This window comes from Dryas octopetala, chromosome 3 (genome assembly GCF_963921425.1).
Source record: "Dryas octopetala chromosome 3, drDryOcto1.1, whole genome shotgun sequence".
Taxonomy (NCBI): domain Eukaryota; kingdom Viridiplantae; phylum Streptophyta; class Magnoliopsida; order Rosales; family Rosaceae; genus Dryas; species Dryas octopetala.
Genome location: NC_141368.1, coordinates 24807141 through 24822031, shown reverse-complemented (window position 1 = coordinate 24822031; position 14891 = coordinate 24807141). Strand labels below are relative to the sequence as shown.

Here is a 14891-nt window from a genome sequence, read left to right as displayed (position 1 = left end):
AGCCTGCTCCACGTTTGGAAGGATTAAATAATGCGTTAAGTACTCAGCTGCAAATTCAATCGTGCGGGTCAGAGATCAGGAAGTACCGACCGATGACACACCGGATGATCAAGATGAGATTTGCCTTGATACATAGGATGACCCACCATCATTGCAATCGGTAGGCCCGTCGCGCCCAAGGCCACTAGGAAGAAATAAAGCAAAGCGGGCCAAGGCAGCTGAACCCCACCAAATTCATATATTGGAGGCAATTGACGAATATAATGATATGTCACGTGTAGCTGAAGAAATGAGACATGACAGAGAAAAAGCAAGGCAAGAAAGAGAAGTGGCAAGAGACATGGCATGAGAAGCAAGAGAAAGAGCGAAGGAAGCAAGAGCAAAGGCTAGGGAAGTAAGAGAACAAGTGAAGCTTGAGAAGGCAATAGAGTGGGAGGAAGGTCAGATTATGGACAAAGACTTAACAAACATAAATGACATGCAAAGAGAGTATTGGGGATCAAAGCAAGCTGAAATAATTGCAAGAAGACGTGCACGTGCTACCTCATCCGGATACTACCCGGATATGACTGACCTCAACCAGTCATACCCAAGGTACCCTCCAAACAATTAGTGGATTTGAATTATGTTTTTATTATGTTTAAGAGTTGAATTATGTTTGGGATTTGAATTATTATGTTTATGATTTGAATTATGTTTTTATTATGTTTGAGAGTTAAATTATGTTTAGGATTTGAATTATTATGTCTAGGATTTAAATTATGTACCATGTATGAAATGACTATTCTCGTACTCTGCATGAAGTGACTATTCACGCACCTGCATGAAGTGACTATTCACTAACCCTGCATGAAATGACTATTCACTAACCTTGCATGAAATGACTATTCACGTACCCTATTATGTAGAACTCTCTATAAATTGTGATAACTTCATTCATTGTATTTACCATAGTTTTTATCTATTCAGGATAATTTATCAACCGATCAACACTTCGATGAATCCTTTCAACTACTCATCGTCTTTGTTGTCATCTTCGAGTCCTCCAGTGATCGAGTTTGACGATTTCGACACTAGTTACGAGAGAGTAGAGGAAGACAGAATGCTGATGAGGCGTGTAATTATGTCCATGGGGCAATCAGTAGTCGCCCCACATCCACGTCATGGTGGTACATGTTTCCGTTGGCGTTACACACGTCAAGAGAGAAAAAGCGCTCACAGGAGGCTGATGCAAAATTACTTCATCCCTGCACTGATAGAAGACACAGTGACATTTTGGAGACGCTTCCGTATGCATCAAACCCTATTCAACAAGATTCTGAACGATGTGTGCCTCTATGATAATTGGTTCCAATCCAGGCCAGATGCCCTCGGTAGACTTGGTTGCACACCCCATCAGAAAAGTGACTGCGGCATTGAGAGTGATGGCGTATGGCCAACCCCTTGATGGGGTTGCAGAACTACTAACCATTAGCCAGGGCACCATAAACGATGCACTATATAAATTATGTCGAGCTATCATCCATGTCTATGAGGAGAAATATCTCCACAGACCTAACTTGAAGGATATGAGAAGACTCATGCGAAAGGGGCGCCATAGAGGATTTCCAAGAATGATTGGAAGTTTAGACTGCATGCACTGGGTGTGGCAAAATTGCCCCATGGCTGAGCAAGCTCACTATCATGGGCACTATCATACACCAACCGTTATTTTGGAAGCAGTTGCCTCATACGACACCTGGATTTGGCATGCAAAGTTTGAATTTCCGGGTTCTAACAATGACATTACCATGCTAGACTGCTCACACCTCTTTGATTGAAAGATATCTGGAAGAGCCCACAAGGTGAAATATAGTGTGAATGATGTGAAATTCAAAATCTCATACTATCTTGCTGACGGGATCTACCCCAAGTAGGCGACTCTCATTTCATCAATACGCAATCCGATTTTGGAACTTCACAGGTTGTTTGCGATGAAACAAGAGGGCTTCCGTAAGGATGTAGAGAGGGTGTTTGGAATTTTAAAATCCCGATTGCAGATTATCAAACGACCTGCTCGATATTGAGATATAGATGATATGAGTTATATAATGAAAGTGTGCATTGCACAATATGATTGTCGATGATGAGCGACATCAAGATGATTTAGCCTGACAGGAGTTTAACATAGAAGAGGCGATTAGAAGGGCAGAAGCAGAGTATGACGGTGTGGAACCAAGCATACAAGGTGGGCCTCCATCATCTTTACCAGAGGAGAATGTCCGTCGCAATTTGATTACGAACAGGCGTGTAAATGCACACTTGAAGGAAAATTTGATCGAGCACATATAGATCCAAGCGGGAGGCGCATCACATGCTTGAGGGACCAATGTTGTTTAGTTTATGTGTTTGTATTGTGAAATGAAATAAATTGTATTGTGTTTAACGTTTTTAATATTTTAATATTAATATATTAATATTGGTGTCATTTTGAAGAGCTAATTACATTATTAACAATGATATAATATTTTTAATCATAAAATATTTTAAATATTTAATTAACGGACACTTAATCAATTTTAAGATTAAGTAAATGCGTTAAATATTAATATCCTCATATTTGAGCCTCAACACCATTGTGTTGGTGATCCCCAAAATCTATATTTTTACACTTTTTGATACCCAAAATTGATTTGAGTATTGGGTATTTGAGGATCACCATTATAGAAGGCCTAAATGATGATGATGACAATGCTAATGTGGTGGTAGACTGGTAGTGATGATAATGAATGTGAAGATAATCATAGCAAACTGATATTGAGCATGATATCTACTGATAAGGAGGATGAGGACAACAAAGCATCACCAAGAATCCAAGTTGTATGCAGAATTGCAGATCGTTCAGAAGCCACATTCATAGAGCAAATGGCATGAAGGTGGCACAAATTGATAACAAATGAGATGAAATAACAAAGCAAATTAATGACAATAAAGCTCTCAAAATAAAATAAAAGTAAGTGTTTGTCGTGTCATCTCATGTCTCCCATTAAATAAATGGACCGTGTTCATATTAGATCAAAACACAATATCCATGAAGATGACCCAAATTGTCACCCCTAGGATATAAAGATGATGCATTTCACCCCTAGGAATATATGTAAGTAAGCCACCAAAATAATCAAGGACAATACTTGGGTCACCCCTTGGGGTACCTATCCCACTTCTCAAAATTATGATCGAAATTATTAACTTTTTAGATCACCTATTATAGATTATCTCTGCAAAAAATCAACTCAATCGGAAATCGTTTGGTTATATAACTGTTGTCAATTAAATAGAAAAAATAACCGGTTTGGTTAAAAAATCACTCTTTAATTGGAAACCATCTATTTTTTCTTCTTAATTAACAACAATTATATAACCAAATGATTTCTGATTGATTTAATTTTTTTCTTTAATATGTTATCTAAAAAATGAACAGTTATGATCATGTACCGGCATTGCCGAAATCAAAATTTAGGGGGATGGGGTGACCTTGGTGTACCCCCAAGGGGTGACCCAAATACTGTCCTTAAATCAAAACCCAATTTTTATCTGGTCAAAAACCTATCTAAGATATTAACTTTTTTCTGTATGTCATCACTACATAAAGTGGCATGTAAATCTTGTAGAAGTATCAGACAACGCAACGGTAAATTTCGAGTGAACCAACAACTCCGCCACTGAAAGCAATTTTTACCACCTGCCCCTTCTCCAATCCATAGTATCGTGCAATTGCATCGGTTTCCAGCATATATGGGAGCTGGGGAAGAAATAAATTGGATAAATAATCTAATCAACCAAATTAGAACTGTAATATGCATATCAGGCAAAGATAGAAATATAGAATCCATTTTAATCAAGTCTGCAGCAGAATTTCCAACTACATTATTTTCATGTAAAACATAATACAGTCATCAAACATCTGATTGAACATGTAAAGCATTTTCTGGCCTCAAAATCTTCAAGTCCCTACCCATGAAAAAAGAAACAAGAAAATGTTTGCAAAAGGTTTTTGTCATTGAAATTTCCTTTATTTGATGAATTGCAAAAAGCAACATGACAATGAAAGCTGAATTACCTCATTCAGTTTTCTGAGAATTCTACTTAGGATGAGAATATCTCACTTATAAATTTTCCCTCCCCCAAAGATTTAAATGAAACCAATCCTAGTTATGGCATATTACCTTAAAAAGGGATGACACATTCAAGTGACATTGTATTTAAATCTGTTCTTCCATAAGACAACAACTCTGGTTCCCTTACTAAATGAAGCTCTGTTACCCTTATATTCTAAGATATTTCAATGCAACACTGTTAAACCCTATAGTTCAGCCAAGAAGAGTTTCCAAGGGACTACGTGAAAGTGATGAATGGTGAAAATTCAATAATTACCTGAAGATTTTGACTGAAGGCTGTTTTCAGAGAAAATTGCTTTAGGATTGGTTTCAGAAAGAGCAAAAGTAATTTCTAATTTTCTATGCTACCAACATAAATTTTTCAGATAAAATTATTTGATCACATACATCGCACCCATGAAAACTTCTTAAACCAACTATCAAGGGCTAGATGTCACATGAGAACTTACTAGCTTCCTTGTGTTCACCATGCTTAATCAAGACAAACTTAACCATTCAAATATTACTTTTCAACATAGGAGTGAAAATACCAGCAAAATAATATGAACATAATGGTCACCATCATTTTGTAAATGTTGCACTCAAGGGTCAAGGTATACAGTTACCTGCTTGTCACCCAGCTTGTACTTCCTTAGCAGCATTTTCTTTTGTTCAGCAGTAAGTATCTCATGCTTTGGCTGTAAAGCATGCTTTGTAATATTGACCAGCAATTCAGAAATCTGAAGGCAAAGCATAAGTGATATCTTCAGCTAAAACCAGCAATATATTAAGGAAAAGAATGCCCAAAAAAACTTGAAAGGAAAGAAAGGGTGGAAAGCACTTATGCTGGGCTCCAAATATTAAGGGTAGACAGCCGCAATGCCTTATTACAACAGAATTGAGAGAAAAGAAAGCATAGACAGATGCATTGCTTTATAAATTATAAGTGATACATTCGTACAAAAATTTTCATCCAAATTGATATATTATCAATATTTAGTAATATTACTTACATGAAAATCAGGAGAGATAAAATTTTACCTACTATTTCACCATCCATGAACTTTTCCTCAAAACAAAGAACATAAATATATATATATATCTATATGTATTAGCTAAAACAAATAGTTTTATCTTTTTTGTTCTCAGGCTTTATTTCAAAGGCACTAATTGAGATTTGCTCTACTACGCTCCGCCTCCTCTCTCACAGCTCTCAAAGACACACAACTCACCTAAACCAAAACAAAAGGCACTAATTGAGATGTCTCTAGCTTTTTATCTATCTAGTTATCATTTTATCTACATAGTGCTCGAAGAGGATCTTGGTTGTTCTTTCTACTTGTTCAGTTTATGACTCTAGGATTTCAATTCCACTACTTCATATATCAACTTATACAATCATAGTCCCACCAATTCCACTATTCTTCAGAAGTCTTATCTGCATATCCAAGAGATTAGCTAGAATGTTGGAAACTGCAATGTTGGGTCGAACTTAATAAGAAAAATGCTGGACTAAGAAGAAACATTCAAAGTTCAAACAGAGAACTTAGATATATTTCTGTTTCAAAGGAAATTGATGAAAGATGCTTCTTGTTAATCAGCATAAAAACAAACAGAGAATGCCTTGACAACTCACAGAGCAGTCCTTAGACCCTTGAACAATGGTACAGTACAACATTGTAGAATAATTATCAGGTTACTCACATGGAACGTCTCAACTTTAAATGGATAATTTTTAAGTTCATTTCGAGCATGAAAGTTCATTTTACTTTGCAGGACAAGAATCAGCCGGTCTATACTTTCTTTGTTTGGGATGTCAACATAAATGCCACGCATAGTCTGTTTTCTAATTTCATCAGTTCCACAAAAGATGACCATAATCTGCAAAGCAACTCAATATTTAGTAGCATCACTAATACTACAACAAATAATGGAGGAACTCCAGAATGAATATCAACAAATAGGTGGTGTGAAAAATAATATAAATAAAAACTTTTGAGAATGTATTAAATTAATTAAATTCTACAAGTATAAAATTACAACCAATGCTAGATTAAGAAACATGTAGAAAAATGAAGAAGTTCAGTATTTATAGAAGTCACCATTCTTGACACACTATATGGCAGCAACATAAATAATTTGCACTTTGGTGATTTAACACATTGGAACAGAAAAATGCACTCATAGCTACATGTCATTTAGCCATATGACTTCTGGTTCTTAAGAATATTTTCTTTTGAACCTTACCAGTTTCTAATTTGCAACAAAAAAAAAAAAGCCACAATCAATCAAATTTTGTCATTTCAATGAGGCATTGTTTTTTTTTTTAATTCAGAATATTGTCCTCTCTCTCACTTCATCATCCCCTGCTCCAAAAGCCATTAATTGTAAATAGCATTTTACTTAAAAAGAATATGTACGCAATTGCAATAAAAAGGTCATATTTTTACAGCATTTCCTTAAATTCATCTGTAGATTATGACGGTTCCTACTTCATTTATCTGTTATACACAAAACATACTTATTGCTGATTTTCTATATCATAGTATCAATAAAAACTTAAGAAAAACTAGACTATAACACAAAAAGTAGGAATTAGACTATTAGAGGTTGATAACTGGACCATATTTTCAAGAAAAATGCCTCATTTCCCTAGAAAAATATTTTCTGTTTGCAGTTTATTTCTTTTCCTCTGTTTTCTCAGCAACAAAACACAAGACAAACCATATTAATACACATAAAGGGATAAATAGATACATGAAAAAACAAAAAAAGGGTCATACTTGTACGGCATTTACTTAAATTTATCTTTAGGTTATACAAGTTAATATTACATTTATTTGTCATATATAAAATATATGTATTGCTATAGCAGATTATCAATAAAAACTTCACAAAAAAATAGACAATAACACTATCATACAAAGTTTAGAAATTAGAGCTTGAAAACTGCCTAACTGGACCATGAGAAATTTTCTTATAACCAAGACTTTCACGAAAAATACCTCATTTCCTTAGGAAAACATTTTGTGTGTGCCAGTTTTTTCTTTTCCTTTGTTTTCTCGGCAACCAAACGCAAGAAAAAACACAATGAAAAAAGGAACCTTTTTGTTAGGATTGGAGCGGAGAGAAACGCAGATACGGAGGCGTTGGAGGTCGGGGTTGTCGCCGAACTCGGTATGGAACTCATTGAGCGAGCGAGTGAGCTCCGAATCAGAGACGTTGTAGCCTCGGTCGCTCAGCATCTCCAGGACGGTACGACGAGACAGGTAGTACCTGTAGCTCTCCAAGCTCCCTTCTACCGCGAAGCTCGTTATGCATCCCAGTCTGCTGCGTGGAACGCCGCCGCCTAAAACGACGCCGTCGTCGAGGGAATATGAAACGTACGGGATGTCAGTGGCCATTCGGATTCTCTCTCGCTCTCTCGCTTTTGCTCTCTGCGTCTGTCAGTGTGTGTGCGCTTGTGACGTTTGGGATGGTTTGCTTGGAGCGGAGGGAATATGAAACGTACGGGCTGAGATAGAGGTCATTATGTGTGAGCACTGAGCAGTCGTTTCGACTAGCTGTTAGACACGTGTCCTTTCCTAAACTTTGCATTCTGTCCCTTTTTTTTTTTTTTTTTTTTTTGTAAATTAGGTATACGGCCATACGGGATATCCTTTGCTGGTTTGAAATTTTAGCCTAAATTTTACTTCTTTTTTTTTTTTTATGTAGTTTGAATTAGGTTCTATTTGGTTCTTATAATTTTAATTGTTTAGATTTTAGTTCTCTAGTTAATAAATTGTTACAATTTAAGGACATATTAGTATTTTTATCCATTAATTCGTTAAATTAGTCATTGAATCGCTAACGATATATAAAGTACTTAACAAAATCAAAATAGTTTGTAAAGTACATGACCAAAAATACAACAAATTTGACAATTTGATGAATAGAAATGCTAACATGTCCTTGAATTTAAAAATTTATAAACTACATGACTAAAATTATAACAATTAAAACTACAAAGACTAAAGTGAATCTTGACTTAAACTACATGAACCAAAAGTGAATTTTGGCCAAAATTTTAATATTCTCCAAACTTTTGCTTAGATGTATCAAAAAAATTTCTATATATTTAAAACTAAATTTCATTTTTAGTCCTTATAGTATAGAGCCAAAATCATAACAGTTGAAAGTATATGAATGAAAGTGAAACTTGCCCAAAATACGGAGACCAAACAATGAAATTCAGCCTACATTTAAACTCAACTTTGTCTTTCAAATAAAATTAAAACAAAAATTAAGAAAAAAGAGTCATACATAAAAATATAAAAAATACTTGTACAAATATTTTTTTCTTAATGTTCCTTTCCTAATCTGTTTGCCACATCATTTCATTGTATTATAAAAAGAACAGTAGTGTTAGACATTTCAATTTTTTTCCTAATTTACATGACATTCATACATTGGACACTAAAAAAAAAAAAAACCTTAAAAAGAAAAAAAAAAAACTTTATCCAGTAGAGTAATAACACAAAAAGTGAGATACAAATGTTGAGAAAAAAAAATTGGGACAATTAGCATTATCTCAAATCAATAAAAAATTAGGTAAATCGGAAACCATTAAGCTATCTAACTTTGATCAAACAAATAGACGAACAAAATGAAATGATGACCATTTAATCTTTGTAAGTAAATGTTACGTTTCTAATTTACTTAATTTTTTGTAAGGATGATCATTTAATAGAGACTAAAAATTAGACGGTTCGAATCGTTGAAATCACATATGGAGTGAGCGCTATTTAAATATTGTGTCAAAATAGAATGTCACGGATCCGCCTCCATCAAACATGTGTTCTTTTTTCTTAGAACTCTCTCAAATAAATAGACGGAGAATATGTTTGGATAAAAATGAACCGTTCGGATTATGAGATTAATTACATCATGTGGTGGGCCCAAAAAGGTGGTTAGCTTTGTATTAACTTACTAACCAATTAGCTTTAAAATATTTATGCACATGAGTACTCACAAGTATGGATTGTTTTTAGCTGTATTTCTCTTTGCAATGTTGAGAGATCTTAAGTTTGATCCACATATTGTCACCTTTATTCAAGGTAATTGACTTTAAGATTTTAGAGTAAGTGTTAAAACAAATGAAAGTAGTTTAGGAAATTTGGGAATTGTTTGAAGCCGGGTTGTCAAAGAAAACGATACATATGTAGATTGGCTGTTTTGGCAACATGTATCTAAATATATATATATATATATATATATATATATTAGGCTTAATTATTGATTTACCACTCAAAACTGTAACTCATTCTCATTTTATCACCTGAAAGTTTTTTTGTTCCAGATTACCACCTGTAACTTACATCCGTGTCCCATTTTACCTTGTTCCGTCAACAATTCCATTAAAAATGATGAGATGGTCATTAATGCTGACGTGACGCGTTGGATATGTGCCACGTGTCACATCTTCTTGTATTTTCTGATTTTTTTTATTTTTTTATTTTTATAAACTTTGAAAATTGATTAAAAATATCTCCGAACTTAGAAAAATACACGCAAAATTCTTACTGACTTGTCTTGACTAGTACTAATTTACTATGGAGTCAAAATGCCAATTTTCCCACTAAAAATTTTCAGAAAATTTGGAAAATCCAAATTTATTTCTAGAAAATTAAAATACTCTAGACTCTTTGGAAATTCATAGGATAATCTCCCGAACTCCAAAAAATATGAGATCTGCATCGTTAATCTTCTAAAAACTAACAATACCTTTCTTGTGAACACTTGCTACCCAAAAGACCTCTCGGTCTTAGAGGAAAATAAATTTCCCTATAAAATAAATTCTAGAAAAATTCTAGAATTTCCGTAAAGTCTCAAATAATTTTCTAAAACAGGCTTTTGGTAATTTCCAAAATATTTTTGAGAATTTTTCCAAGAGTTTACGAAAAATTCTATTATTTATTTAATAGAGGGAAATTTATTTTAATTTTTTAGAAATAAATTTGGACTTTCTATTTTTTTTTTTTGAAATGTTTAGAGGGAAATTGGTAGTTTAACCTTATATTAAATTAGTTCTAGTCAAGACGAGTCATTAGGAATTTTCCGTGTATTTTTCTGAGTTCGGAGCTATTTTTAATTAATTTTCAAAGTTTATAAAAATATAGGAATAAAAAAATCTGAAAATAATAGAAAAGATGTGACACGTGGCGCACATCTAGCGCGCCACGTCAGCATTAACGGCCAAGTTATTTTTTTTAACGGAATTATTGACGGAATAAGATAAAATGGGACACGGATGTAAGTTACAGGTGGTAATCTAGAACAAAAAAACTTTCAAGTGGTAAAGTGGGAATGAGTTACAGTTTTGGGTGGTAAATCGATAATTAAGCCTATATATTAATATATATCATTGTAATCTTTGTTTCTTCAATGGTTTATGGTTTTGCTCTCTCTATCTTTCTCTCTCTCTCTCTAGAATTATGATGCTCAGAGTGAATTGCCAAAATCTACAACTTTCACACACATACTAGTAGCAAAAAAAAATAGAGATAATGGACAATTAAATTCAGAAATCTATATAGGTTTAGAGAAATCTACATAAGTTCACCAAATGATGTGAGTGCTAAGTTGCTAACAAAACAAATTTCCTCAACAATTCATTCATAAATATTGCATTCCAACCGCAAGCAGAAGAGGAAATTTGAAATTGTTTATATAATGCAGATTAAGAAAAATAAATTAAACCCAAGACCACATTCTTTTCTCAATAGAACTCAAAACCAAGCAACAAATTATAACCCAACCAAAGGGTGCAATGTGAAAACAGAGCTTAATTCTATGAGGAAGCGTGTGCAGACCTAATAATATGTACCAAAATTATTATTTTTTATCAAATAAGGGGAAGCTTGCCAATGTTGAAAGTATAATATATACTGATGAAAATATTGCATTATGAAGAAGATCGAGATGAAATCAAAAGTTGTAATACTTAATAAAATATTTTGCATAAATTTTTGTGTTATGTCAATATATACAAATAGCCTAATTCTCCAATAGACATTGTAACTCAAAAGTACGTGGCTTCCTCAACTTTGTCAAGATCTGTTAACGTACATGCATGGATGAATATCTTCACCATAAAGCACAGATCGTCCATCTTTAGCACCAAACAAGCTTCGAAGCTTATCAGACTTTAAGTAATGTCCCAAATATTTGATGTGGATGTCCCCACAGCTAGCAGTGGATTTTCTTCCCTACACATTAACTTCTTGTATATGATCTAATGCACAAAAGTCATGAATATAAAGATTATATTCATTGGCATGGTAAAATAGTAGTATGAGTCGTATGACTCATTTAATTAATTAAATTGTCCAAATTAAATTAAAAAGTTAATATCCTATTGCAAAATTGCAAATATTACCAAATTTCTTTTGTTAATATTATTTTTACATGGATGGATCTGTTAATAACATGGACAAATTTGTAACTAAAAGTTAATTATCCTTTTGAGCTACAATAACTATTCTAGCTCAAAAGTGACTTCCAAAACTTATTCAAGATATGCAAATAACATGGATGAATCTTCGCCATAAAGCGCCAATTGTCCATCTTTAATACCACAAAAGCTTTGGATCTTAACGAACTTTAAGTAATGCCGCCAACATTTGATGTGGTTGTCTCCACAGCACATGAGATTTTCTTCCCCAAACATTAAGTCCTCGTGTATGAACTACAACGCACAAAAGTCATCAATTTATTAATAAACAAGGTACATATATATATATGCAGTAATATTCACCTGCTCACCATAGAGCAAGGGTTCCTCACTCGCTTAACTATATATCAATGAATTTTAATGATCAAAACTATTCATATGTTAGGGCATCATTCAAATATCACCCTTGCAAACAATTAGCCAAATCGGAAACTGTTTGGCCATTGTATTAATGTCAACGTCATTTTAATTTTATCTGATGGATTGCACGTACATATATATTAATATGATGCAACTAAACTGTCTAAATTAAATTAAACATCTATTGTATCCTATTGCAAATATACATTATCAAACTACCTTTAGGAATTGGCTGTTAGATAGATAGGACCGGCTTGCAATTAGGGATAGGGTAATGGGACGACAAATCCAAAGTAAACCATCAATAAAATCTAGTGTCGATCCCAGGTGTAGTTCCAAAAACTTGACTTCTGAAGGTGGAGAGATTTTTTCTTCTTTTAATTCTTTTAGGCAAAATGTGATCTGCAAGAATAAGGTAGGGTAACTAAGACAATTATATATAGAGCATAAATAGCAAAAATAAATTATCAATTGATAAGATCCATTTGTGGACTTGCCTTCTTGGGAGGATGAATTTTTAAGATCAATTCTTCGTGTGGCTCCAACTTTCCAATATATTCTCGCAACTTAAGAAACCATGAAGTGTCAACATGCTTACCATATATTCTTAAATACCATGAATTGTCGAAAGTACTAAATAGTTCAAGATCAACAACTTTCAGCTTCACGGAATTCAATGAAAACAAGGTTGGGAATATTATGTGACCTAATAATGAGTAATGAACAAGATTTGGAGTGTCTAGGTTGACCTTCTCTATAATGTAATCATCTCCAGAAAATATTAATAATGACTTAAGTGGATGACTTGAAATTCTCAGCTCCACCGATTCAAAAGTGACCCTCAAGCTCAACTTCTCAAGAAAGGGAAATTTAGAAGTTAGTTTCTCCATATAATGGTTTGTAATGGCAGCACTAGGTGTTTGCATACTGAACTCCTTTAATTTACCGCAGCTAATTGCTTCAAGGTCTAATAGGTGTGAATTGGGTGATGAATAACAAAGAGTTTGAAGATTGGGTGCTTCAATCTTGTAGCTACAAACACAGAGATATTTAAGGATATATAACATTCTTGAGCTTGGGAATTAAATTCACAAAGTTGAACATGATCATAGCTTATTTTGCGAGCTCTATCTAATTCCAGAGTCTTAAGCCAAGGGCATCTAGAAAGGAGGTCCCCAACTGGCCCATTCAATTTAACATATTTCAAAAAGTGCTCTTTTAGGCATCTAAACTTGGTGCCCTCTTGAATTAAGGCTTTGATATCCAAATATCACTGTTCATTATACGCAATGCAACTAATGCCCCAAGATCCAAATTACTAGTAGGAGGAAAACTGTACCTTGCTAGGTCAAGATGTAACACTTTGACATAGTTTTTGGTGACCAACTTTATCAAACGGTCGACATGAGAGGCTTGCTTTTCTTTCCCAGTTTCCCCTCTAAGTTTGAGACTAAACTGAACTATCCTTTTTTGATCCTCATGTTGATGGAATAGGTCAAGATGTAACACTTTGACATAGTTTTTGGTGACCAACTTTATCAAACGGTCGACATGAGAGGCTTGCTTTTCTTTCCTAGTTTCCCCTCTAAGTTTGAGACTAAACTGAACTATCCTTTTTTGATCCTCATGTTGATGGAATATTCTCAAGGATTCGTCAGCCGAATGAGTAAAGCTTCTCTGATGTTGACATTTTCCCTTCTTGATCTAGACGACTTTGATCTATATCAACGTCAAAATTAGAGAGGGAGAGTACTGATAATGAGTTCCATAGACTTTGTCATGTCTTAGATGAGAAGCTCATATGAATGGCATCTTATGCAGACAACCGAAAGAGTATTTTCTCCATAATGGGTTTCGGAAACTGCGATATTCGATCCATATCCTCCTCGATCATCATGTTCATGTTCATGTCTCATTGTCTCCTACGTGTAGAATATGAATGATGAACAATAGTGGAAAGACTTTCAGATTGTTTTCTAAGTTTTGAAAATTGGTTTTGAGTCGCCAACCAAATTAGCCCTAAATATATAAGAGTGCGTTTGGATAGAGAAATTTAACTCGGTATTTCATTAAAAGTTAGAATTTGAGAAATGAAAATCTCAAATTCCCTTGTTTGGCCTCTTAACACATAAATCTTAGAACTTTACACGGGAAAAATTATAGAATTTTAGGGTCATAAATTCTGATTTTAAATTTCACTTAAATAGGTGTCATTTGCAAATTCCAAAACATTTGAGATTTTAAGAAAAAAAAAAACCCACCCACCACAACCAGCACCACCGCCACTACCACCATCCGAACTTGGATCCTCTGTCAGTTTTCTTCCTACTAGACTATACCTGACTTTTGATCTCAGCCCTCAAATAATCATTTGTGACTTAGATCTTGCCACATCTACAAACTTTTTTTTCCCACAAATAATATTAAGAAATTAAAAGGATAGAAAAACAAAAAATCATAAAGCCCACTGCCCACCCATCTCCACCCACGCCACCTTCTTCCCCTCCCTCCAACCACCCTCGCCACCTCCTCCCCTTTCTTTTTCTCTTTTATTTCTCTCTCTAAACTCTCTCTTACTTCCCTCCAGATCGGCATATTGTGATTGAAATATGTTGGGCTAATCTTTGTTTAGTCTGCCATTGGGACCCCCATCAATCTGATCCATGTTTGGAACCTGATTTCTAAGTTTATTCTAAGAAGATGCAATTAATGGAGATGCCTTTTTTGTCTTTGGTTGCTGGGCTCTTGGAATTGAAGAAAAAAAATCTATCTTGTGAAGGAACTTTAATCTGTAGAGAAGAGATGAGGAATATATAGAGAGAAGAGAAGAGAGAAAGAAAGGGGAGGAGGTGACGAGTGTGGTCGAAGACTCGGAGGGAGGGGAAGGTGGTGGCGTGGGTGGG

The 14891-nt window shown here is 34.3% G+C and overlaps 1 protein-coding gene and 1 pseudogene across 1 annotated transcript; both read right to left on the bottom strand.

Annotated features, from left to right (window-relative positions):
• Positions 1-3142: 3142 nt before the first annotated feature.
• On the bottom strand, positions 3143-7572 carry RPB5E (RNA polymerase II fifth largest subunit, E). The gene is made up of 4 exons (XM_086238448.1): positions 7241-7572; positions 5841-6017; positions 4763-4876; positions 3143-3781 (listed from the first exon to the last, which is right to left on the bottom strand). Exons 1-4 carry the CDS (start codon positions 7538-7540, stop codon positions 3656-3658), a joined length of 717 nt encoding a protein of 238 aa, XP_086094574.1. The 5' UTR covers positions 7541-7572; the 3' UTR covers positions 3143-3655.
• A 4080-nt stretch (positions 7573-11652) lies between these two features.
• Positions 11653-13873, bottom strand: LOC147291977 (uncharacterized; annotated as a pseudogene).
• Positions 13874-14891: the final 1018 nt, after the last annotated feature.

Bases quoted from the DNA above. Each gene is read 5' to 3' on its own strand.
- RPB5E (XM_086238448.1), bottom strand. From the start codon at position 7,540: ATGGCCACTGACATCCCGTACGTTTCATATTCCCTCGACGACGGCGTC. The intron at 6,018-7,240 runs GTTCCTTTTTTC...GTTGCTTTGCAG, and splicing joins GCTCCAATCCTAACAAAAAG to ATTATGGTCATCTTTTGTGG. The intron at 3,782-4,762 runs GTAACTGTATAC...TTTCTTCCCCAG, and splicing joins ACAAGCTGGGTGACAAGCAG to CTCCCATATATGCTGGAAAC.